Source organism: Lepidochelys kempii, chromosome 5 (assembly GCF_965140285.1).
Source record: "Lepidochelys kempii isolate rLepKem1 chromosome 5, rLepKem1.hap1, whole genome shotgun sequence".
NCBI lineage: Eukaryota > Metazoa > Chordata > Testudines > Cheloniidae > Lepidochelys > Lepidochelys kempii.
In genome coordinates, this window is record NC_136384.1 from 5,080,949 (window position 1) to 5,103,127 (window position 22,179).

At 40.3% G+C, this 22,179-nt stretch overlaps 1 protein-coding gene across 1 annotated transcript in view; it reads left to right on the forward strand.

Annotated features, from left to right (window-relative positions):
• KIF24 (kinesin family member 24) overlaps window positions 1–22,179 on the forward strand; it is a 40,956-nt gene that overhangs the window by 7,247 nt on the left and 11,530 nt on the right. The window contains exons 2-10 of the mRNA XM_073343385.2: window positions 915–1,553; window positions 6,827–7,016; window positions 8,783–8,880; window positions 10,375–10,590; window positions 12,798–12,885; window positions 14,907–15,028; window positions 16,213–16,318; window positions 19,078–19,149; window positions 21,301–21,410. Coding sequence (XP_073199486.1) covers window positions 928–1,553; window positions 6,827–7,016; window positions 8,783–8,880; window positions 10,375–10,590; window positions 12,798–12,885; window positions 14,907–15,028; window positions 16,213–16,318; window positions 19,078–19,149; window positions 21,301–21,410 — 1,628 coding nt within the window. The 5' untranslated portion in view covers window positions 915–927. The remainder of the gene's footprint in view (window positions 1–914; window positions 1,554–6,826; window positions 7,017–8,782; window positions 8,881–10,374; window positions 10,591–12,797; window positions 12,886–14,906; window positions 15,029–16,212; window positions 16,319–19,077; window positions 19,150–21,300; window positions 21,411–22,179) is intronic.

Sequence of the window (22,179 nt, forward strand, 5' to 3'; positions counted from 1 at the left end):
AGAAAGATATTTTCCTATATTCAGTAAGCAAAGGATATAGATAGTGTTAGCATTTGTTTGTCTTATAAAACAAGTAAGAATTTTTGCAGATGTTAATCATGCTGGAAATAAACATTTGCAAAATACATCATGGTAGGAAGGCAAAGGTTTGAGAACTGAGAGTAATTTTCACATATTTAACTACGATGCCGGATATTTTTTGAATATTTCCAGAAAACCTGAGTATGGAGTTCCAATAATTTTGTACAGATTTGGAGACTCTACAATACATTTCAGTTTATCAATAATAAGTTCCTGTCAAATACAGCTGAGAAAATGCAAATGGTACACAGAATACACAGGAAATCTAAACTTAAAAAAGAAAGCATGTAACTATGTCTATGCTGTAGTGTGTGTATTCTATATATAATACATATAATAATGCTTAGTCTTTTAGGCTTGATCTTTGAATCTGTCTTTATCCATTTCTTATACTTTTGTTAATTAATCATGGGTATCAGTAGGACCACATGCCTGGACATTAAGTTGAGCATCTAAAATTAGGCATGTTACATTCTGTAGCTGGTGGACTGTGTTTCAGTAGCCTGTGGCATTCATTGAGTAGACATCACAAGTGCAGGGAGTCTGCAGCAGTAAGTGACTGAAGATATGTGTATATCTCTGTATGGTATTTTATTGTACGTTTCTGTATGTATAGAAATAATTTGCTTGCCCTTTATTTGGTATATTTTTTCCAGTTACTACATTTCATAATGTTAGACAGTCCAATCTATGGCAGCCTGGATTTTAACTTGTGCCTATCCTAGTTGTAGATAATAACATCTATAGATAGCTGGGGAAATGCTATGTTTTTTCTTTGTTACCTTTGTCAGCTATGTATGGATCTAACGTTTCATTTGTGTGATTTCTAATAGAGCTTAATTGAAGATGGCATCATATCTGTACGAATGCCTTTGTGAGGCAGAACTTGAAAAATATTATCCTCAGTTTGTTGCCCTGGGCCTTCAGAAGATAGATGAACTAGCCAAGATTGCCATGAAAGATTATGCCAAACTAGGGGTCCATAACATGAATGATCGCAAGCGCCTCTTTCAACTCATTAGAATTATCAAGATTATGCAGGAAGAAGAGGAAGGCGCAGAAACGACCAAGCACGATTTTCAACCATGTGACCTCTACGTCCAACCTCAGGTGACCAGGTCAGGTCCTCGTAGACAACTACATTTTGAGTCCCTCTTTGAGAAAAAGGGTGGAACAGTTAAAGACTGTGAACTTGAATTGCAGAGTTTCTCTGATTTCTATGCTAACAAAGAGAAGGAAAGTTTGGTGAAAATGTTAGGACATGTTCTACCAGGAGACTCAGCGGACAATAAAATAACCAGAAGAGACATTCTGACTGTTCCTGGAACATGCACACAAAATGAACTGGACTGTCCTACAATATATTCATCAAATAACATTGTCCCTCTGTTGGGGGATTCTGAAGCTCCGATCATACAAAGAGTAACTCATATTTCCGGGTATAATTATGGACTACCTCATTCTTGTATCAGGTAATAACCATTAATTTTTATTTCATAGACTCATAGAATATTAGGGTTGGAAGAGACCTCAGGAGGTCATCTAGTCCAGTCCCCTGCTCAAAGCAGGACCAACACCAACTAAATCATCCCAGCCAAGGCTTTGTCAAGCCGGGCCTTAAAAACCGCTAAGGATGGAGATTCCACCACCTCCCTAGGGAACCCATTCCAGTGCTTCACCACCCTCCTAGTGAAATAGTGTTTCCTAATATCCAACCTAGACTGCAACTTGAGACCATTGCTTCTTGTTCTGTCATCTGCCACCACTGAGAACAGCCTAGCTGCATCCTCTTTGGAACCCCGCTTCAGGTAGTTGAAGGCTGCTATCAAATCCTCCCTTACTCTCCTCTTCTGCAGACTAAATAAGCCCAGTTCCCTCAGCCTCTCCTCGTAAGTCATGTGCCCTAGCCCCCTAATCATTTTCATTGCCCTCCGCTTGACTCTCTCCAATTTGTCCACATCCCTTCTGTAGTGGGGGGACCAAAACTGGATGCAGTACTCCAGATGTGGTCTCGCCAGTGCCGAATAGAGGGGAATAATCACTTCCCTCGATCTGCTGGCAATGCTCCTGCTAATACAGCCCAATATGCCATTGGCCTTTCTGGCAACAAGGGCACACTGCTGATTCATATCCAGCTTCTCGTCCACTATAATCCCCAGGTCCTTTTCTGCAGAACTACTGCTTAGCCAGTCGGTCTATATCAGTCACTATGTTTGGAGTTAACTGGCACAGTTAATCACTCCTTTAGAAGCTTAAAAAGGAAGATCCTTCTTCATAGACTCTAAATGAACTTTATGTATAACTAGAATAAAACAATGCATAACTTCTGCAAGGGTGATGGAAAATCCTGTGTGGGAGGGAAACATTAACTAGCACTTGGGACTTTCCAACACTAGTAAAAAAAAAAATTCAGTTGAATTCACCAGCTGCTATTTACTAGAATTGGCTAAGAATAAGCTTTAGTATCTTGCAGTGCTTATGCTTTTGTTTTGCTTTTGTTCTGGTCAGTTTCTCATATTTTTCAGTGTAGCCATCTTGCATAATTAAAACTGTTTTTTCACAAAATATTGCACTCCAAGCTGAAAGCAAACTGTGTCACAAGTTTTCCCCAGTAAAAGTGACATATTACAATGGATATAATTTTTTATTAAGGGAACTCCCGAGGTATCACTTTAAAAAAGAATCTGGATAAATTTAATGTTTATGAAAATTAAGAACTAATAGTATTGGCTTAGACTAGGCAGAGTACAGGCAAATACTGTATAAACGTCACCAGAATGGAGACCAGCTGATGAACTTCCTTGCTGAGCTGCAGCACTTCCAAGTTAATCCAGTCATGGAACTCCCGTACTGAGGTACTGACCACCTCCATGCTGTTCCAATATAGGGCATTTCTTAAGTCTTGGGTATTTTATGATATGCATAGATAAGACTAGAGGAAACCAACAAAGTCATTTTCATTTGTGAACTAAATCAAAATTTGAACCAGAGAGTCTCTAGAGGTGAAAATTTAGTGCATATAATGCCTCTGTGTTTCCCAAAGAGCATTGCACTTTACTGGAAATACATCTGAAAACCTGTTAGCATTTTATCTTATTTTGCTTGGAATATTTCCACGCACACAAATCCAAATCAGAACCAAAATCACTACATTCTACAGAATGTTTCTGAAAATACTTTTATAGGCTTGGCAAATTCTACAATGACATGATGTTTGTAAACTGCCCAAGACTGAGTTGCTGTCAAAAGCTAGTTTTACAGCTGTACTGCTGGAAAATGATGTGAAACATACTTTGGCATGGAGAATTTTTAATCCACATCATATTTAAATCTATTTTTCCTACTTATAAATGGGTTTATGATAAAATTAAGTAATATTTATTATTATTGCCTTTCGTATTACTGTAATATTTAGAAGCCCTAGTCAAGGATCAGGACCACAATGTATTAGGTGTTCTACAAACACAGAACAAAAAGACAGTCCCCGCCCCAAAGAGCTTATAGTCTAAGACAAGAGACAACAGATGGATATAGATAGAGGAGTCCAAGGAAACAATGAGACAGTATAGGTCAGCATGGCAGGCAGTGTTCTCAGCACACCAGCAGCTTAAATTGTTAGAGAGTTTTAAGGAGGGAGTGAAGGTGGATAATGAGGTGGGACTTTGTGGATATTTATGGGGAACTCCTCCTAAAGGTGAGGGACATCACTGGAGAAAGCATAAAGGTACTTGTTTGAAAATCTAATAATGGGTAATGGAGGCTGGCATCTTGGGCCAGTCAGAAGTGGGAGTTTACATTTCAATAGTGAATGAGAGAATTGGTTGGATGGGGCTAGGTATCGAAGGGCCTTGGAAGTGAAGGCAAATATAACTACATTCTCAGCTGTCAAGAACACTGTAGAATGATGTCATAAAACTAAGCATACAGAAACATAAATAGCTCTTGTTAACATGTTTTAAAATGTTTTTCACTTGTCATAGCAAATGATTTGATGTTAATGTTAGCAGACAGAGTCACTTGTAAATTTCTTCTGCCCTTATTGCCTCTGCCAGGCTCCCAATTGCCTCTCTTCTTTTGAAAATAATATAAAATATATCTCTATGCCACCTGAGAACAGAATCATTATTTGTTTAGGTTTCCTATAAATCTGTCTTAAATGCCGAGTGCAGTACATGGAATTAAAACAGATACTTTGATCCAGTACAAAGTATATGTAATAAAATGTGTGTCTCAACAAGACAGAACTTCTAAAAATCCCTTCTCTAACATCAATAAGGTCTCCATTAAGGCTTCAAGCATTCCTTTTCATCAGTCCCTCACTAATTCTCCCTGCTTCCTCAATGCCCAGGAAAAGCCTGGAAGAAGAGGTAACTCCTTCATTGTGTCCTGAAAGTCACCAAATCCAGGCTCTGATAAATTGAGCTGGGAAGTAAATTCCAGAACTAGTGACCCTTCACTGAGAACGTCTGGCCCCTAGCATTATCCTGCTTATGCAGGGGGTTCCTGGTATACGTCTCCCCCTTATCTGTCATTTCGCATATCCATCACTCATCAATAGGGGAACGTGTTCCGATTCACTCTGGTCCCGATCCACATATCCATCACTTCACCTTTTGCATAGCTGTTCTTTCGATGTTTCCCCTGGCGTTCAGGAGGTGCTGGGAGGAAGGGGGGGGAGCAGGGACAGGGCACACTCGGAGAAAGGGGCGGAACTGGGCAGGAAGAGGGTGGGTGGGAAGAGGTGGGGCAGGCCATTATTTCTTACGGGGAAAAATTCCCCAGTATCCATCGTTTCAGCATCCATTGCCCTTTTCAGGAACGCAACCCTGACATATACCAGGGGACCCCCTGTATCAGGAGGGGACTTTTATCTCAAGCATGTCAGATGATCTCAACTGTAATGTTCTCTCAAGGGTGAAGAGGTTTCCATTCAAATATAGGGACTGTAATCCTTATTCATGTGAGAAGTTCTATTGCGGAAAATTGATGGGAATACATGTTTGACTAAGAGCTATAGGATCAGGCCCTATATTGGAATGGAAACCTCTTTTCCCCTTGAGAGAACAGCTGTTAACATTTATTTCTGAGCACTGTACTTTTAGATGAATCAAAACTGGCAATACAGCAGCATTGAAATCATAAGCCTGCAGTCCCAATAAAAGTGGAAGAGCTGGTACAAATACCCTTGTTATATTGTTTTTAATATAATAGAAGTCTAGTGCATGTTTGCTTTAAAGTTGTGCATTAAAAGATTTTGAAAGAGCTTTTGGACATCAGGACAGAAATTCTAATTTCAAGTAAGGCAACGGTTTGATTAAAATGATAGTTACTGACTAATTCAGATGCAGAGCCAGGTGGAAAATCATTTTTCATTTGGCTGAAGAGTGCTTGAAAAATGGAAAATTGGAAATGACATGTTTTATTTTAATGACAGCATCTTCCATACATTGTATTTCAAGGTGATTTATAAAGTGGGTTAATCAGCTAGAGAAGAAATGACTTAATGTCTCTGAGGGAGGCAGGAAGAGAGTTGAAGTAGACTTGGCAGGCAACAGAAGTGAACCTGTACCCCCTCTCCTTCTTAGTTCTTCTTAGGTTGAGTTTTTCAGGTTATAGACAATGTCTCATGATTGCTTTATACAGCACCTTGCACATTGTGGGTGCTACTGTCCTACTACAACTAATTATTATGTGATAGGAATTTAAGGGTCAAAGAGGTATAAATTCTAACAACACCATAGGGTTGATAATGGGCAGATTTACAGCCAAGGGAAATGTGGGAGGAAAAGATCACTGAGAATCAAGTTTGACTGAGATTTCTGGCCTTGGAACATAGGTTATATCTTAATTATGGAGTGTGACAGATATTCGAGATGTGGGAGAATGGGCTTCTTACCAACTAATCAGATTTCAGTCTCTGAAGCACTGAGTAATAGGAAGTTATGGTGTAGTCAGAAGCTGACAGAGTAGAGACACAGACAGATGGAAAAGAGAAGGATTAATGGGTATGTTGAAAGATATATAATGCTGGATGCCAACCACACAAAAGTTGTGTCCACAGTTGAAACTGGCAGTGAGACAAGAAAGAGTACTAAAGGAAGAATCTTGTGGTATTCTACAGTGAAGGGGATAGTTGGAAGGTATAAGCCTCTACCCAAAATGAAAAGGAATGATTAGAAGAACAGGATTCAGGCCAGGAGAAGAGACTGCAGAGCCACAGGTTTCTTAATGAAAGTGTTCAAGAAGGACAAAGAGACACCGATATTAATGAAAGCTGTGTGGAGAAAGCTGTTAAGAGAGCTGGGTCCATTATGAGAGGCAAATAATATGTCATCTCCTGGGGCAGGGCAATCTTCTTATGAAAAAGTCCAAAGAAATTCCTGGTCAGAAAAGTCTCCAGAAAATTGGATCTTACGTTATTTTGGATCATCAGTTTGTGGACACCCGAAGTTATGCGGGGTCAGCAATAGGCTCAGAATTACAAGGAAAATAGATATTAAAAAAATCAGTGCTGTCACTTTAACAAAAGTACCCAAAAGAATTGCATCCCCGCTTTTAAGAGACACAATAGACGCTTTCACATTTATAATATCTAATTCTTGGAGATCTTTCAAAATGAGAGAAACCAAGCTAGCTTCGCTAAACAGTAACAGTTAACAATTGAGTTTATGGCCAAGTCCATGGATATTTTGAATTGTCTAGCATCCTCTTTTTTTAAACACAAATTTGTGATCCTGTGTTCTAGATCTAGTACCTCTGAGAAGGAGATGCCGTGGACAGAGACTGACAAAATCCGAGTGTGTGTCAGAAAACGCCCGCTGGGCCTGAGAGAGGAGCGGCGGGGGGAAGTTAATATCATCACAGTGGAAGATAAAGAAACTCTTCTTCTCCATGAGAAGAAGGAGGCAGTTGATCTTACCCAGTATATTCTGCAGGTAATATGAGCTCCTTTTGCTCTTAAAACCCCTTTCCATTTATAATGAGTAGGAGTAGTGTGCTAGCTGCCTGAGTGGTGGAGCGACAGTGTAATGCATTAACAATCAAGTGAGAGATGAAAACAGGCTTGGGATTTCAATAATGGAAATAAAAAAAAGACCTTTCTTTCTTTTTCACATTAAACACAGAAGTTTGGGTTCTTCTCTCACTTACCCCATGTAAATCCATTGGAACTACTCCTGATTTACACCAGTGTGTGAGAGGAGAAGCGAGCCCAGAATTTTAATTCCCAATGAACACCTTTTTTTCTCTAAAAACTAGCATTTGCTCCCTGTCTACCTTGCTTGTCAAAAAATTAACATCCTTTTTCTGAGGCCTGGATGCCAAAAGAAGACCCTCTACCAAAAGCGGGGTTAGAATGCAGTTGCCTGCTGAGTTCCTTATAGCCACTTTCCACAGGATTTCAGTGCAGTATCTCTATTTTAATGAGTCACACACGTCCTCTGATTCTTTCCTAGTTTTCCCTCACTCCAGAGCCAAATGCTTTTCAAAGAGCAGTTCTCATTTGGTCTTTGTTTCTAAATCCTGGGTACCTTCTGCTGACATAGTTCAAATTCTCATTCTGACTGACAGCACCAGGAACAGAACTGATTTCTAGAGAGCAGCAAGCTATACTGACCCTAGTGTATGTTATTTTTATAATCCGAGGACTGGCAACTGTTCAGGGTAGTAAAATTAAATTTGCTAACTCTCTCAGGCACCATTCATATAACGCCTTTCACAGTCAGATACATGCTGTAATTCCACTCCCTCAGTCTCCAGGTAGCTAGCTATCTTAGGTGCTATATAAATGCCTATCACCTTGGTATCTAAATGCTAAAATAAATCTCCCCAACTAAATTATATTCTGGCAATACTGTCAAAACAAATCTTGCTATAAATCACTGGTCGTGCAAGCAGAAATACACCGTAGCCTTACTGAAACTGATTTAGATTTGCATGTATGTTAGTATGGATCATCTATGCATAATTCATGTAGTCCTCAGTTCTGCAACTCTTCTATTTGAGATTACCCAGCACTGTTTTGTTTGTACTGTACTGAAGTATAATGTTACAGATGCCGTCCCACTGGGGCCCTCACTGAAGTGAGAGCAACCCCAATAAGCAAAATTTAAAATCTATAAGGGGCTGATCCAAAGTCCACTGAAATCAAAAATATCTTTTCATGGACTTCAGTGGGCTTTGGATCAGGTCCTATGTGCAGGAGTTCTACTTCTCAGATAGTAAAATCCAGCTTTGCATGCAAATGGTTTGATCCTTTCCAGCACACATTTTAAGTGTGTGGAATAGCTAATGTAGATCACAATGGATCTATGACCTGTACTATATAACCATACTGTGTTGCTGTGGATTGGTTCATTTCATAAATAGATTAATTTTGTTTTTAAGTTACACTCATGCTTTTGTTTCTTGGCTGCTGTACATTATGCTTGAAGATGATGGGGGGGTGGGGCAGGGAACAGAATCTTCTCTTAATTTTCTACTTCCATATTCTATTTTTTGGTGGGTTGTGGCTTGATGCTGCTAAAAAGTGAGTTTTACTTGGTCACTTAGGACCAGCTCCAAAGCCTCCTGAAGTCAATGAAAAAACTTCTGTTGACTTTAGTTAGCGGTGGATCAGGTCCATAGCATGTGCTACACATTATGGGGTAAAGGAGAACTGAGAGAAATTTCCTTTAGTGTAAAAATCATATTTATTTTTCAGCATGTTTTTTATTTTGATGAAGTCTTTGGGGAGGCATGTACCAATCAGGATGTGTATATGAAGACTGCTCACCCCCTCATTCAGCACATTTTTAACGGGTAGGGAGTCATTGCTTACATTTATTCCTTTTATCCTTTTAGTTTTCATTTTTCATGTATGACTTTGGTGTGTAACTTAAGTTTTCTCTAAAAAAACATTAATTTCACCTTTTCCACTTACCCTGTTTAAGGTTGTGTGTGTGTGTGTGTACATAAAATATAGAAAAATGTCTGTGTATACAATTTTGACAAACAAAGGGCCTGACCTTGCAGTCCTTATTCAGGCAAAACTCCCCTTGTATTCAGTGGGAGATTTGTCTGCAGAAGGAGTGCACACTCAGACGCCCAGGATTACTAGGGAGGCAGTTTGGTCTAGTTAGAATGAGAGATTCGGTGTCAGGATTCCAGGATCCTAATTCTCTGCTCTGACAGACTTTCTTGTGATTTAGAGTAAGTCTCTCAGAACTCAGTTGCTCAGTTTACCCATCTGTGAAAGAGAAATAAAACACCTTCATGGGACTGTTGTGAGAATGTTTGTAAAGCACTTTGAAATGTACTTATATAGTTCATAGTAGTATAAAGGAATTATAAACTTTATCAATAAAGCTGTGGTTTATCTTTATTTTATTTACTTATTTCTATTTAGAGAGAGACTTATAATATACCTTCTGGTTAATGGAAAATTCAGGGTGGTTTTGCATGTATAATTGTATTTGAGTACAGAGAACAGCAAGCTTGAATAGGTCATAATTTCATTTTGACCTCTTGATGGAAAGGAATTACATGTCTATACTGGAAAATTAACAAGATGAAGCTTTCTGTTATCAAGAAGCTCCAAGTGTCATCAGCTGGGCCAGAAATTCTATCACCAGTGTTCTCATTGTTGGATTTACATGAATCAGGCCCTTGCGAAGAGGGGAGGGAGATCTAAGAGGGGAGGATAACTTGCTGTGTAGTCACTGAGAATTAGTTTGCATTTTATGGACTTTGTTCATGTAAGGTTAAAGTGATACACCCATAGACAAAGATACAGCAATTGAGAGTAAACTGAGGTAAGCAAACTTCAACATGCAAAGTGTAGTGCTAGGGTTGTTAAGCTTTTTTCATTGCGTGGACCATATGTTAATATGGAAGTGGCTTCATGGACACCCTACTCCTTGCTTTCATAATCATGCAGACCTGCTCTCCTTCAGTTCACAATCAGTCCTTTCCCCCACTCATGATCACATAACATCCCTGTGGTAGCTACAATTGTTTACATGGAAGAGTAATACCGCAAAAGTTTTTAATGTATTTTTAGCTTCTTTTAATGTCATTTTAGCACCTGGAAACAAGGACAAGAGCCAGCGCTGTGTCTCTACCCCCTCTCCACAGAACACAATTTGAGAATCTCTGATATAACAGATTATATTTTTCAGGCTCTCAGATGGGTATGCATGATAAAATCCCATCACTGAGGGTCAGCAGTGTGTGTAGATATTAATATTGCAGAATCTCTTTTAATAGACCTCAATGGATCAGATGTAGTACTAAAAATAAAAATTATCTTTACAGAGGCAACGCCACTTGCTTTGCATATGGACAGACTGGTGCTGGCAAGACTTACACTATGATAGGGAGTCACCAGAACCCAGGACTCTATGCACTGGCTGCTAAAGACATTTTTAGACAACTAGAGGCATCCCAGTCAAGGAGAGAGCTCTATGTATGGATCAGTTTTTATGAGATCTACTGTGGACAGCTTTATGACCTGCTAAATGGAAGGAGAAGGTATTTAAATAAAAGAGACACATTGCTGTGAAAAAAGGATGACAAATCAGTTTATTTCATTATGGAGTTGGATTGAACAGAATTAAGTTTTCTAATTAGTGAAATTGATTTAAATGGAGCTATTTATGGAGTAAGGTATTGCTCAATGTGAGTAAACATAGTAGAATCTGGCCCTAAATTTTGTAGCATATATAGACACTCCCCCTTTCTGTTATTTCTACAGGAATAAAATCAATCCAAGCAAAGACACAAATCTGAGAGATGAACTCTGTATTAGATACACTCTGCCAGGCTAAACCCCTTGTGATGAACAGTGATAAGACAGTATCATGTGTCAGAGTCACATTAGCTTTTCACCTTTCTTTAGCGAGGTAACCTGAGATTGAACTGGAATTTTACACACTCTAGGAACAGTTGAGTAGCACAAAGCAGCTGAAAATAAGCAGAATGAATTACGGATAGGAGTCCCATAGGAAGGAAAAAATGCAAACTGCTCCTCAGTCTTCTCTCAACCCTGGCAGTGCAGTGGGGCCCCCGACTCCCTCAAGATGGCTGTTTACTAATCTCTTTTCTGAAGAGGGTGTGACTTGGAGTGTGGACATTAATAATTCTGTAGCAAAAGTATCTAGATCAGTACAGTGGCACTAAACCCAAGGTTTCAGAGTAACAGGCGTGTTAGTCTGTATTCGCAAAAAGAAAAGGAGGACTTGTGGCACCTTAGAGACTAACCAATTTATTTGAGCATAAGCTTTCGTGAGCTACAGCTCACTTCATCAGATAAGCTAAACCCAAGGAAGATCAAAAGAACTCAAGATGTTCCTCAGATAAAAAAAACTTACCTGACCGAAAATATCTAAACACAACAAAACAAGATAACATTCAGGCTAAATCCTGCTGAATAATAAAAGCCTGGCAGGATGGTTTTAGCTTTCAGCTGGAACCACTGGGGCTCTTGAGGGGAGTGCACTTTGAGAGTGCTGCCGTGCAGTGCAAAGAGGCTTCCTTGTGCTTTGGAGAGTCAGTGTCTTATCATGAGGCAAGCATGTTTCTCTGTGTTGGCTCTCCTGCAGCCCTTTTTAGAGGCCTTCTTGATGTTGAGCTATAGCCCATAGGGCTGTTTCCTAGGACGTAAGCCAACCAGTTGGTATTACCAACTATACTGTAACATTCACTTCTCTGTAATTTGTAGCAAGGAGTCACTCATGTACTCTGATTCTGCAGCTGTCGGATCTGCTGCAGAATCCACCTACTGCCACAGAACTATGTTCCAGAACCTAAGCTGTCATTAAAACGAATTTGAGCCTTCATGATTGTGAAGATATACTCAATTCATGTTTTCAAGGTTAAGTGATGCAGTGTGATCTTCCTGAGCCTGGAGGCAGCCTGAAACAAAAGCTCTCAGAGAGGTGTGAACTCTGAAATCTAAAGATGACAATTTAAATGCCATCATTAACTATTTCAGTGCTGATCATTTTAGCAGGAACATCCAGCTAATACACACTTCCAGTGTCCCTTATCAGTGACATTTGAAAAGTACATATTATACATGACAGGTGGTATATCAATGACAACCTGATGCATTGCCTTGCTAGTCACTCCTTGCAGTACTTCTCTGTAGCAGTGGCTCTCAAACTGTGGGGCGTGCCCCCTGGAGGAACATTCGGGGAGGCACGTGGCCAGCCCCCATGTGGGGCAGGGAGGGAGTGCCACACTTCCAGGTGCGCAGCAGGGGCTGGGCCAGCCCCCTTGGGGGGCAGGGAGGGAGTGCCACACTTCCAGACCTGCTGCGCCCCCAGCCCAGCACTGTCTCCAGGCCCAGCTCTGCCCTCACTCCCTGTCCACCTCCAGCCCAGCTCCAGCAGCAGGTCCATTCCACCCCCTGCTCTAGTCCCAGCCCAGCTCTGCTCTCATTCCCTCTATGACCCCAGACCAGCTCTGACACCAGCCCCAGCTCCTCTCCCATTCCCAGTTCCGCTCCACACCTCTGCCTTCAGCCCAAGCTCCACTGCTGAGAAAGCCTTGGCTATGTGGTCATGGGGGGGTATGGGGGCACGGACAGATTCCATTACTGGTAAGGGGGTAGCGTGACTGAAAAAGTTTGAGCACCACTATTCTATAGCACTGACGTGGAGGCAGAATCATTACTACTGTATAAGACTTTCTTCAGAATAACCCTTTTCTACTGAGCCCTGTTGTTTCCTCTGCAGACTTTTTGCAAGAGAAGATAGTAAGCATGTTGTACAAATTGTTGGCCTGCGTGAGGTTCAAGTGGATACTGTAGACCTACTATTAGAGGTAATTTGATTGGTGCTGCTTATTTTATGTTCTAAAGCCTCTGTTGCACTAACTTATCAAATAGGTTACGGTGGAGTGGATAAGGTCATTTTTGGCATACCCAGGTGTTGCTGCTCCAGGTTGTATAATGTACCCATGTGCATTCCATTATGGGCTCCAAAAGAGCTTCAGTACAACTCTGAACAGCTTGGTGGCCACAGCAGAGCATGAAGGGACACTTTCAAAACTGCCTTTAATGAATGAGCTCATGTGCAGCTAAGACAAGTTACAGTGATGCACAAGAAAAGCTGACTTGGAGCTGTCACTGCTACAGATACACCTCAGGTGGGATCTTTGCCATGAGGTTGAATGAACCACCCAAGAAATGACAATATCCCAGCAAAACCAACCCTGAAATATCTTAGAATATAAAAAAAATGGCTATGAAATATTTTTGCATTAACCTTACATCACTAAAAATAGTTCCAAAAGGAAAACATAAGTAAAACTTTACAAACTGGCATGCACTGCATTTGGCAAACAAGACACAGATGGCTGATCTGAAAAGTTGATAGCATTAGGGCAGGTCTACACAACCGCGGGGATCGACGCCCTGAGATCGACCCACTGGCAGTCGATTTAGTGGGTCTAGTAAAGACCCGCCAAATCGACTGTAGATCACTCTCCAGTCAACCCCTGTACTCTACCCACAACGAGAAGAGTAAGGTAAGTCAACAGGAGATTTTCTCCCGTCGTCTCCCCGTGGTAACTCGACCTAAGGTACATCGACTCCAGCTACGTTACTCAGCTCAGTAAGGAATTGAAAACTATTACCTGATAGCGTAGTTGATTTATTGTTTAGGACTTGGAACAATATTGTCCATTTATATACCACTCGACAGACACTGTCTTCTGGAGTTTTGTTTTTCCATTAACTCTAAGCACAGGATACGCTGGAGACATTTCTGCAAATTCGAGTGCAGATCTGGTATACAGTAGATTAATACATTCCTCTGTATTATCACATCCTGCCTACAGAAGAGTTATTACATGGTTTTGTTCTCACAGGTATGTTGGCAAAACAGCTCATTTCATATTGTCCACAGGCTCTTTTGAACACAGAAAGAGCCTTTAGACTCATTTGATGCTCTTGAATAGCATGCTACCAAATGTATTAGAAGAGTCTTCAATGCATACCTCATGATTATTCATTATTTACTGATGCATTGGCTTCTGTTCACAAACTCTTCCCTGAATTTAGCTCTGGTTTAACAAATATTCAGGAGCTATAGCAGCCAGCTAGATTGCTGATTAAGAGTGGACATCCAGCAGAAGGTATGAATACTGTATATTTGTATCTAAAGAGTGTTTTGATTTTGCTAGGTTGACATTTTATTGTATTCTTATTGTTCCAGAAACTATAATATAGACTCTTTTTTGTTTCCTTACGATGCCCATTGTTGGTGGGCTCGCTGAAGCAATCTTGTGACTCTTCAGAGATTTGGGACAGAGAATTATCCAGAGTTGTAGCCCAGAAGGTCCCTTAACCCATCTTCCACCTCTCACCTTGTTCCGTTCTTGGTAGTTAAGTCTGAGTATAATTGATCACGTCAACCTTGCTGCTTGCTTTGACAATGTTTCATTTGCTTCTGGGTACAGGGATGGATGAGTGGATTGGTACTTGGTGTCACGCATTACTTGCCTCTTAGATTTCTGGCTGACTAAACCTTTCAATGAGATTAGAACATGAATTTTTTTTAAAAATCATCCTGCTCATGAGTCCAACAGTAACCTCTGAAGCCTCATTTTGTTATTTTCATTTCCACCATACATTTATTCCATGTGATTTTGTATTGTAGTAATTTAACAAATAGGAATGGAAGTTCAATACACTGACATTCTTATGAATGGTCTCACTTTATAAACCCTTTGTCAGCCGCACTGAATACCAATACATGGGGTTCTGAATCAATATACTATATGAACAGTGTGCATGTTTTGTATGTACGATTTACCTTTGTTTTGTCCTGTTTGTTTTCCAGGTAATTTTGAAGGGTGGGAAGGAGCGTAGCACTGGGGCGACTGGAGTCAACTCAGATTCCTCCCGTTCTCATGCTATCATCCAGATTCAAATTAAAGACTCCGCAAACAGAATGCGTGGAAGGTGAGGTTGGAAGCTGACTTATTGAATTTGATAGAGACATTTCAGTTTCATCCTGTTGGCTTTAAATGAGACCATGCACATCTGCAATGGCAGAGCAGCCATAGATGGTTAGTAAGTGGTAGTGAAGCAGTCAAGTGCAAGGACGGTCAGGATACAAGCTGTGATTTGTAGATGTGTTTGCTGAGCTCCTGGGCTGTGTAGAATAGTGACCCAGTACCAGAGGTCCTTACTGAATGGCCATTGGTTGCAGCAGTAAGTGGGTATCCTTCCCACCTAGTCAGAGAAAAGATGGTCAGCTGCTTATTATTATTTTTGGATGTCAAAAAATATGGTAGGCACCTTCCAAACAAGTAAAATACAATCTTTACCCCAAGGAGCTTATTCTAACTGTAAGACAAGAGAGCAGGTCTGAGCAACAAATAATTGGTAGGGTGGTAAAGGAGGAGGGAGGAAGAGTGCATAAGATTACAAAGAGAAGGATATGTGGTTATGTAGGTGTGCCATGTTTTTAGTTATTGAAGGAGTGACGAAGCTGGGAGGGATGCAGGTGATAGTAGGAGAGGGTGGGGATATTGTGGAAGAAGAGGAAGATAGAGGGAGAAATTACAGATCGGTAAAATAGCTAGCAGCCAAAGAGGAAAGTTAGGGAAGAATATGAGAACAAATGGAGATCTTGAGGGAAGAAAGATCAGCAGGAACATAGATTAGTTCTGAAACCATCTGACAATTCAGTGCATCAGTTAGTTCCCTTTAATTGGCTTTATAAACTGCACTGCATTTCTATCTGATTAGGACAGACAACACTGGAATGAAACATCTGTTTTAGCCGGAAGGAGACCCAAAAAGTTATTCTTTTTTAAGTAATCTGTGTTCTCTCTCAAATTACTGGCATTGTGATCATCTAGAGATGGGAATGTGTTATACCTGAAATAGCTGCTCCATTAAACCGTGGCGCACTCTCATCACAAGTAATTAGACTTCCTGTTATGACTGTCTGTTACAGTGCCAGAATGCTCTGACTCTGTTCCAGTAGCTGCTGGTATTTCATTACTGTGATGCCCCTGAGACACTTGCAGTGGGTATTTCCCCCTGTTTTATGGTAGTCATATTTAATCTTTCTACTGATGGCATAGTGTGTTGCTACTATCAGCTTAAAGTAAAAGCATCTTTTTGTTTTTTCCTAGGATCTCTTTCATTGACTTGGCTGGCAGCGAGAGGGCAGCTGATGCCAGAGACTCAGACAAACAAACAAAAATGGAAGGAGCAGAAATAAACCAAAGCCTTTTAGCTGTAGGTTACTCACATTTGTAGAGAAGGTTTTTGTAATTATTGTTCTTTAGGTTGGTTCTTAGACTGATAGTAAACAAGGAAGTAACATGTGGATGGATCCCAGTGGAAAATACACAGTGCTAAATGCTGACAATTAAATTGCTCTCTAGTCATGAATCCGATTAGAAGAAAAAGACTTTGTGAGGAAAAACAACTTTTTAAATATACTCCTACAGCCAGATTAAAATAGCACTGAAAAGTCAGATATTTTATAGTAAGTCCATGCCATATTTTCTATAGTAAATTCATGTTCTCTTTTTCTGTGAAGCTTAATGCAGGTTTGTAAAAACACTAAGTTCCACTACTGAAAGGCCCTCTAGAATCGGAGAGTATTTATTATTATTATAGGTTTCAGAGTAACAGCCGTGTTAGTCTGTATTCGCAAAAAGAAAAGGAGTACTTGTGGCACCTTAGAGACTAACCAATTTATTTGAGCATGAGCTTTCGTAAACTACAGCTCACTTCATCGGATGGTGATAATCTCAACTCTGTGTGCATATAAACACATTCTAATACCCAAGAACAAATGGTTGGAACCATTGTCCATTAGTATGCCACAAAAAACTGTTACAGGACACAGAAATCAGGCAATTTAGATCCAGGGTTCCTACAACAACCGTATCTCCATCCACTTGAGTCATATATGCAGGTAAATATTTTACATTTCACACTGCTGTGTGATTTTTATGTGGTGGACCTGATTGTAATATTTGTGTACAACACCTTTTATTTTGTTATCGGAATGCAAAATTATGCCTCTGAAAAGTGGGAGGAAAACCATTCCCCTGATTGTCTCTGTTCTCATACAGTAGAATATCAGAGTTATGAACTGACTAGTCAACCACATACCTCATTTGGAACCGGAAGTACACAATCAGGCAGCAGCAGAGAGAAAAAAAAGAAAAAGAGCAAATCCAGTACAGTACTGTGTTAAACATAAACTACTAAAAAAAAAAAAGGAAAAGCAGCATTTTTCTTCTCCATAATAAAGTTTCAAAGCTGTGTTAAGTCAATGTTCAGTTGTAAACTTTTGAAAGATCAACCATAATGTTTTGTACAGAGTTACGAACAACCTCCATTCCTGTGGTGTTCGTAACTCTTTGATTCTACTGTAATTCCAGAAAATCTGGATGAATTTTTATCATACTTTTCAGAAAACTTCCCTTCGGGACAGGGAAAAAGGAAGGAAATATTATGAAGACATTTATAAGCTCATTGAAACAAGTGTTTAAAGAGAGAGAGTCAACCTGATATTAGTGAGTTTATGAATTTAAAGTATTTTCCTGTTAAAAGGAGTAAAGCCCGCCCATGAGTCTCCCTACCAACTTTTGTGGTTTTAGAGTCGGATTTTTCTTTTACTTCTTGTTGTGTGAATAACCCACACAAATTAGAGAAAATTGACTGTGCAAGACAGAGTGAAACTGATTAAAGGTGCATTACAAAGCAATTTGTGAATAAATTGAAAAGATAAACTTTTCTTCTCTAATCTCCTCTGAAGGTGCTATCACAGGGGTCTACTATTGAACCCTACCCCAAGCAGAGTTTTTACCCCAAAAAGGGAGAAATACCATAGAATTTTAAGAATAATTCACTATTGGAACAACTTACCTAGGACTGTGGCAGATTCTCCATCACTTGAACTCTTCAAATCAAGGCTGGATGTCTTTTCAAAAGATCTCCTATAGCTCAAACAGAAGTTTATGAGCTCAGTGCAGAAATTATTGGATGAGGTTCTCTGGCCTATGTCAGTAGCTCAGATTAGATGATCATAATGGTCACTTTTGGCTTTAAAATCTATAACATTCACTAGAGACTTTGTTGCTATTGATTTCATGTGGAAAGTGCTCAGATACTTGTTATGGTTAGCAGTATAAAACCCTAAAATAGAGAGAGAATCTCTTTCAGTTAGAGGCCTCTTAGGTGTAATTTCTAACAATAATTAAAATACATTCAGAAAAAAAAAATGATTTGAAGTGGATGGTGTCCCATTAAGAATGCAATGTCTGTCTCAAGCTAGAGTTACTACCACAGTACTGTAATCTGTCTCAAGATATTTTCTCCTGTCACTGCTAGTACTCTCACTAGTAATGGCTTCCCTCAGTGGGCCCATGGTTCATTTTCTCAATCGTAGAAAGCATCCGAGTCTGGTATGGATTGTGACACACTTCTACTTGTGCTGGTGAAGACACATGGTAAAAAGAGATGCCTATTAAAAGACTGATATTTTCAAATGTCCAACGAACAAATCAAGAGGCAGATGTTTCTCCAAGATTACGTGCTGTTCTTGCTGATAATTATTAACAAGAAAATAGATCATGGGTATCTTTTTCAGAAAGGCACACTTGCATGTAGCTGCTCAGGTCCCATTAATTTTAATGGGAGTTCTATAGCTAAATCCCACTCTCTGTGTTGAAAGCATAGCCCTAATGTTTTGTGTGTGTCCATTATTAATCTGCCAAAGGGACTCTTTTGTTATGGGATGGTGAAATAGTCACTCAGACGTTAAGACTGCAAGTGTTATTGTGGATATGTTTATCTGTGGGTCTCCGGAAGCCAGCAGCCTTCCCCACTCCTTAGTGTAAGGAAGCGTAGTCTGCTGCTGTCTGTTCTAAGGATATAAGGGTGACGGGAAATAGTGAACTCTCATAGTTTTGGGTACCGTTTCAATCTCTCCTTTTTGTTGCGTGGCTGATACATTTTTTTCTCTCTCTCCTTTTTAGTTAAAGGAATGTATTCGGGCTCTGGATCAGGAACACGCTCATACTCCTTTCCGGCAAAGCAAGTTAACTCAGGTAAAACCAAAAACCAAGCCAGTGATTGACACTTCACTGAACAGAGTTGAAATGATAGTAATAAAATTAAATAAGCCATGATTTGGTGACTGCATATTGTTAACCCCTTGGAGACTGGACACTTGCATAGCTTCCCAAGCATTCATTCTGATTATAAAGGAAACATAAGCATTCACAAGGTTAATGCCAGCTGACAGCAAAAGCTACAGACAGTTACTCCCCGGGGAATTGTCTATCGGGGGAGGTCCCAGAAGTTGGAAAAAGACTAATGTAGTGCCCATCTTTAAAAAAGGGAAGGAGGAGGATCTGGGGAACTACAGGCCAGTCAGCCTCACCTCAGTCCCTGGAAAAATCATGGAGCAGGTCCTCAAGGAATCAATTCTGAAGCACTTAGAGGAGAGGAAAGTGATCAGGAACAGTCAGCATGGATTCACCAAGGGCAAATCATGCCTGACTAACCTGATTGCCTTCTGTGATGAGATAACTGGCTCTGTGGATGAGGGGAAAGCAGTGGATGGGTTATTCCTTGACTTTAGCAAAGATTTTGATAGGGTCTCCCACAGTATTCTTGCCAGCAAGTTGAAGAAGTAGTATGGGCTGGATGAATGGACTATAAGGTGGATAGAAAGCTGGCTAGATTGTCAGGCTCAACAGGTAGTGATCAATGGCTCCATGTCTAATTGGAAGCCGTTATGAAGCGGAATGCCCCAAGGGTCAGTCCTGGGGCTGGTTTTGTTCAATATCTTCATTTATGATCTGGAGGATGGTGTGGATTGCACCCTCAGCAAGTTTGTAGATGACACTAAACTGGGAGGAGTGGTAGATACACCGGAGGGTAGGGATAGGATACAGAGGGACCTAGACAAATTAGAGGATTGGGCCAAAAGAAATCTGATGAGGTTCAACAAGAACAAGTGCAGAGTCCTGCACTTAGGATGGAAGAATCCCATGCACCACTTAGGACGGAAGAATCCCATGCACCACTACAGACTAGGGACCCAATGGCTAGGCAACAGTTCTGCAGAAAAGGACCTAGGGCTTACAGTGGACGAGAAGCTGGATATGAGTCAACAGTGTGCCCTTGTTGCCAAGAAGGCTAACGGCAATTTGGCCTGTATAAGTAGGAGCATTGCCAGCAGATCAAGGGACGTGATCATTCCCCTCTATTCGACATTGGTGGGGCCTCATCTTGGGTACTGTGTCCAGTTTTGGGTCGCACACTACAAGAAGGATGTGGAAAAATTGGAAAACATCCAGCGGAGAGCAACAAAAATGATTAGGGGGCTGGAGCACATGACTTATGAGAAGAGGCTGAGGGAACTGGGATTATTTAGTTTGCAGAAGAGAAGAATGAGGGGGGATTTGATAGTTGCTTTCAACTACCTGAAAGGGGGTTCCAAAGAGGATGGCTCTAGACTGTTCTCAGTGGTGGCAGATGACAGAACGAGGAGTAATGGTCTCAAGTTGCAGTGGGGGGGAGGTTTAGGTTGGATATTAGGAAAAACTTTTTCAGTAGGAGGATAGTGAAGCATTGGAATCGGTTACCTAGGGAGGTGGTAGAATCTCCTGCCTGGGAGGATTTTAAGGTCCACTTGACAAAACCCTGGCTGGGATGATTTAGTTGGGGATTGGTCCTGCTTTGAGCAGGGGATTGGACTAGATGACCTCCTGAAGTCCCTTCCAACCCTGATATTCTATGATTTTATGAATGGTGTGGTGGAGAGTTCTCTAAATTCCAGGATAAAGTTATTTTATTCCTGTGTGAAGTTCTATATGGAGAATCTTGTAGATCAGTTGTTCTGAGATGTTCATATGGTGGACAACCACTTAGAGATAGTCTCGTGATTACATTCTTTGTAGTACTATCATGCAAGCTGTAATCAGGATTACGTTACTCTAATTGTAACATATGCTTTATTCTCCCAAACACACCAGCACTTTTGGGGTGCCCAGTTAGAAAATGGGCTTGTTTAAAGGACAGATTGAACACTTGAATTCAGTTTAAATCTTATATGAAAAATCACAACAGAGGCAAGTTGTTTAGGTGGGAGAAGAGAGGGACACTTGGTTCTAAACTGTTAAACTGGATTGTTTAAAAGAAATACATTAGTTGCTGAGAATCTTAAGCTATATTTTTCCTCCTCCTCCCAGGTATTAAAAGATTCTTTCATTGGAAATTCTAAGACATGTATGATAGCTAATGTGTCACCTAGCCACATAGCTACGGAACACACCCTGAACACATTACGATATGCTGACAGGTAGGTGACTTAAATTTTCCATGTTGAGAGTCAAAAAGGAGTTATGGTTTGTGATGAAAATATTTGGATTGCATCAACTGGTGAGTTCTTAGGGCAAAGAGCAAAAAATGCATCTTACAGTGCATAAAACATAATCTTCATCTGCTATACTATTATATTGGGGCACTTAATTCTCATGGGTGTTTTAAATTCTTCTTTCAGATGTTACATAATTTAGGTCCTAACAGCTAGTAGTGATTCAAATCTCATGGTACTCCTCATAACAGTAAGGTTGATAACCCCAACATCCTTGACAAACTCTAGTTTTATTTGTATGATGGTACTTCCCAGAATATGTTAGATGCTGTCCGTACCCAGAGGAAGATGCATTGTGAACTCTTCGGGTCAAGGACTCTGAACACAAGCAACACAGAAAAGGGTGGAGGAGAAAGATAAAAGAGACAATCACCAAAAGCCATGTTAGTTCATTAATTTCCTATAGACATCAAGATGGACGTGGGTCTTGAGGAGGGGTTTTGAGGAGAGGAGAAGTAGATACAATTTCCTTCAGTTTAAATTGGTCAGAGGTATTCTTCACTTCCTAATTTAAAACTGTTGTGTATTGTTATTGTTCCCCATTGAAACAGCTGCTGCAAACCTCCACAGAAGTAACTGCATTTCTGTAGCAGATGATCTGATGCCTCCATGGATTAGCCAATGATTAAAATCCAAATTGTGACATTGAAGTCAATATTTAATGTACCAAAGTATTAGTTTGACCTAATGATAT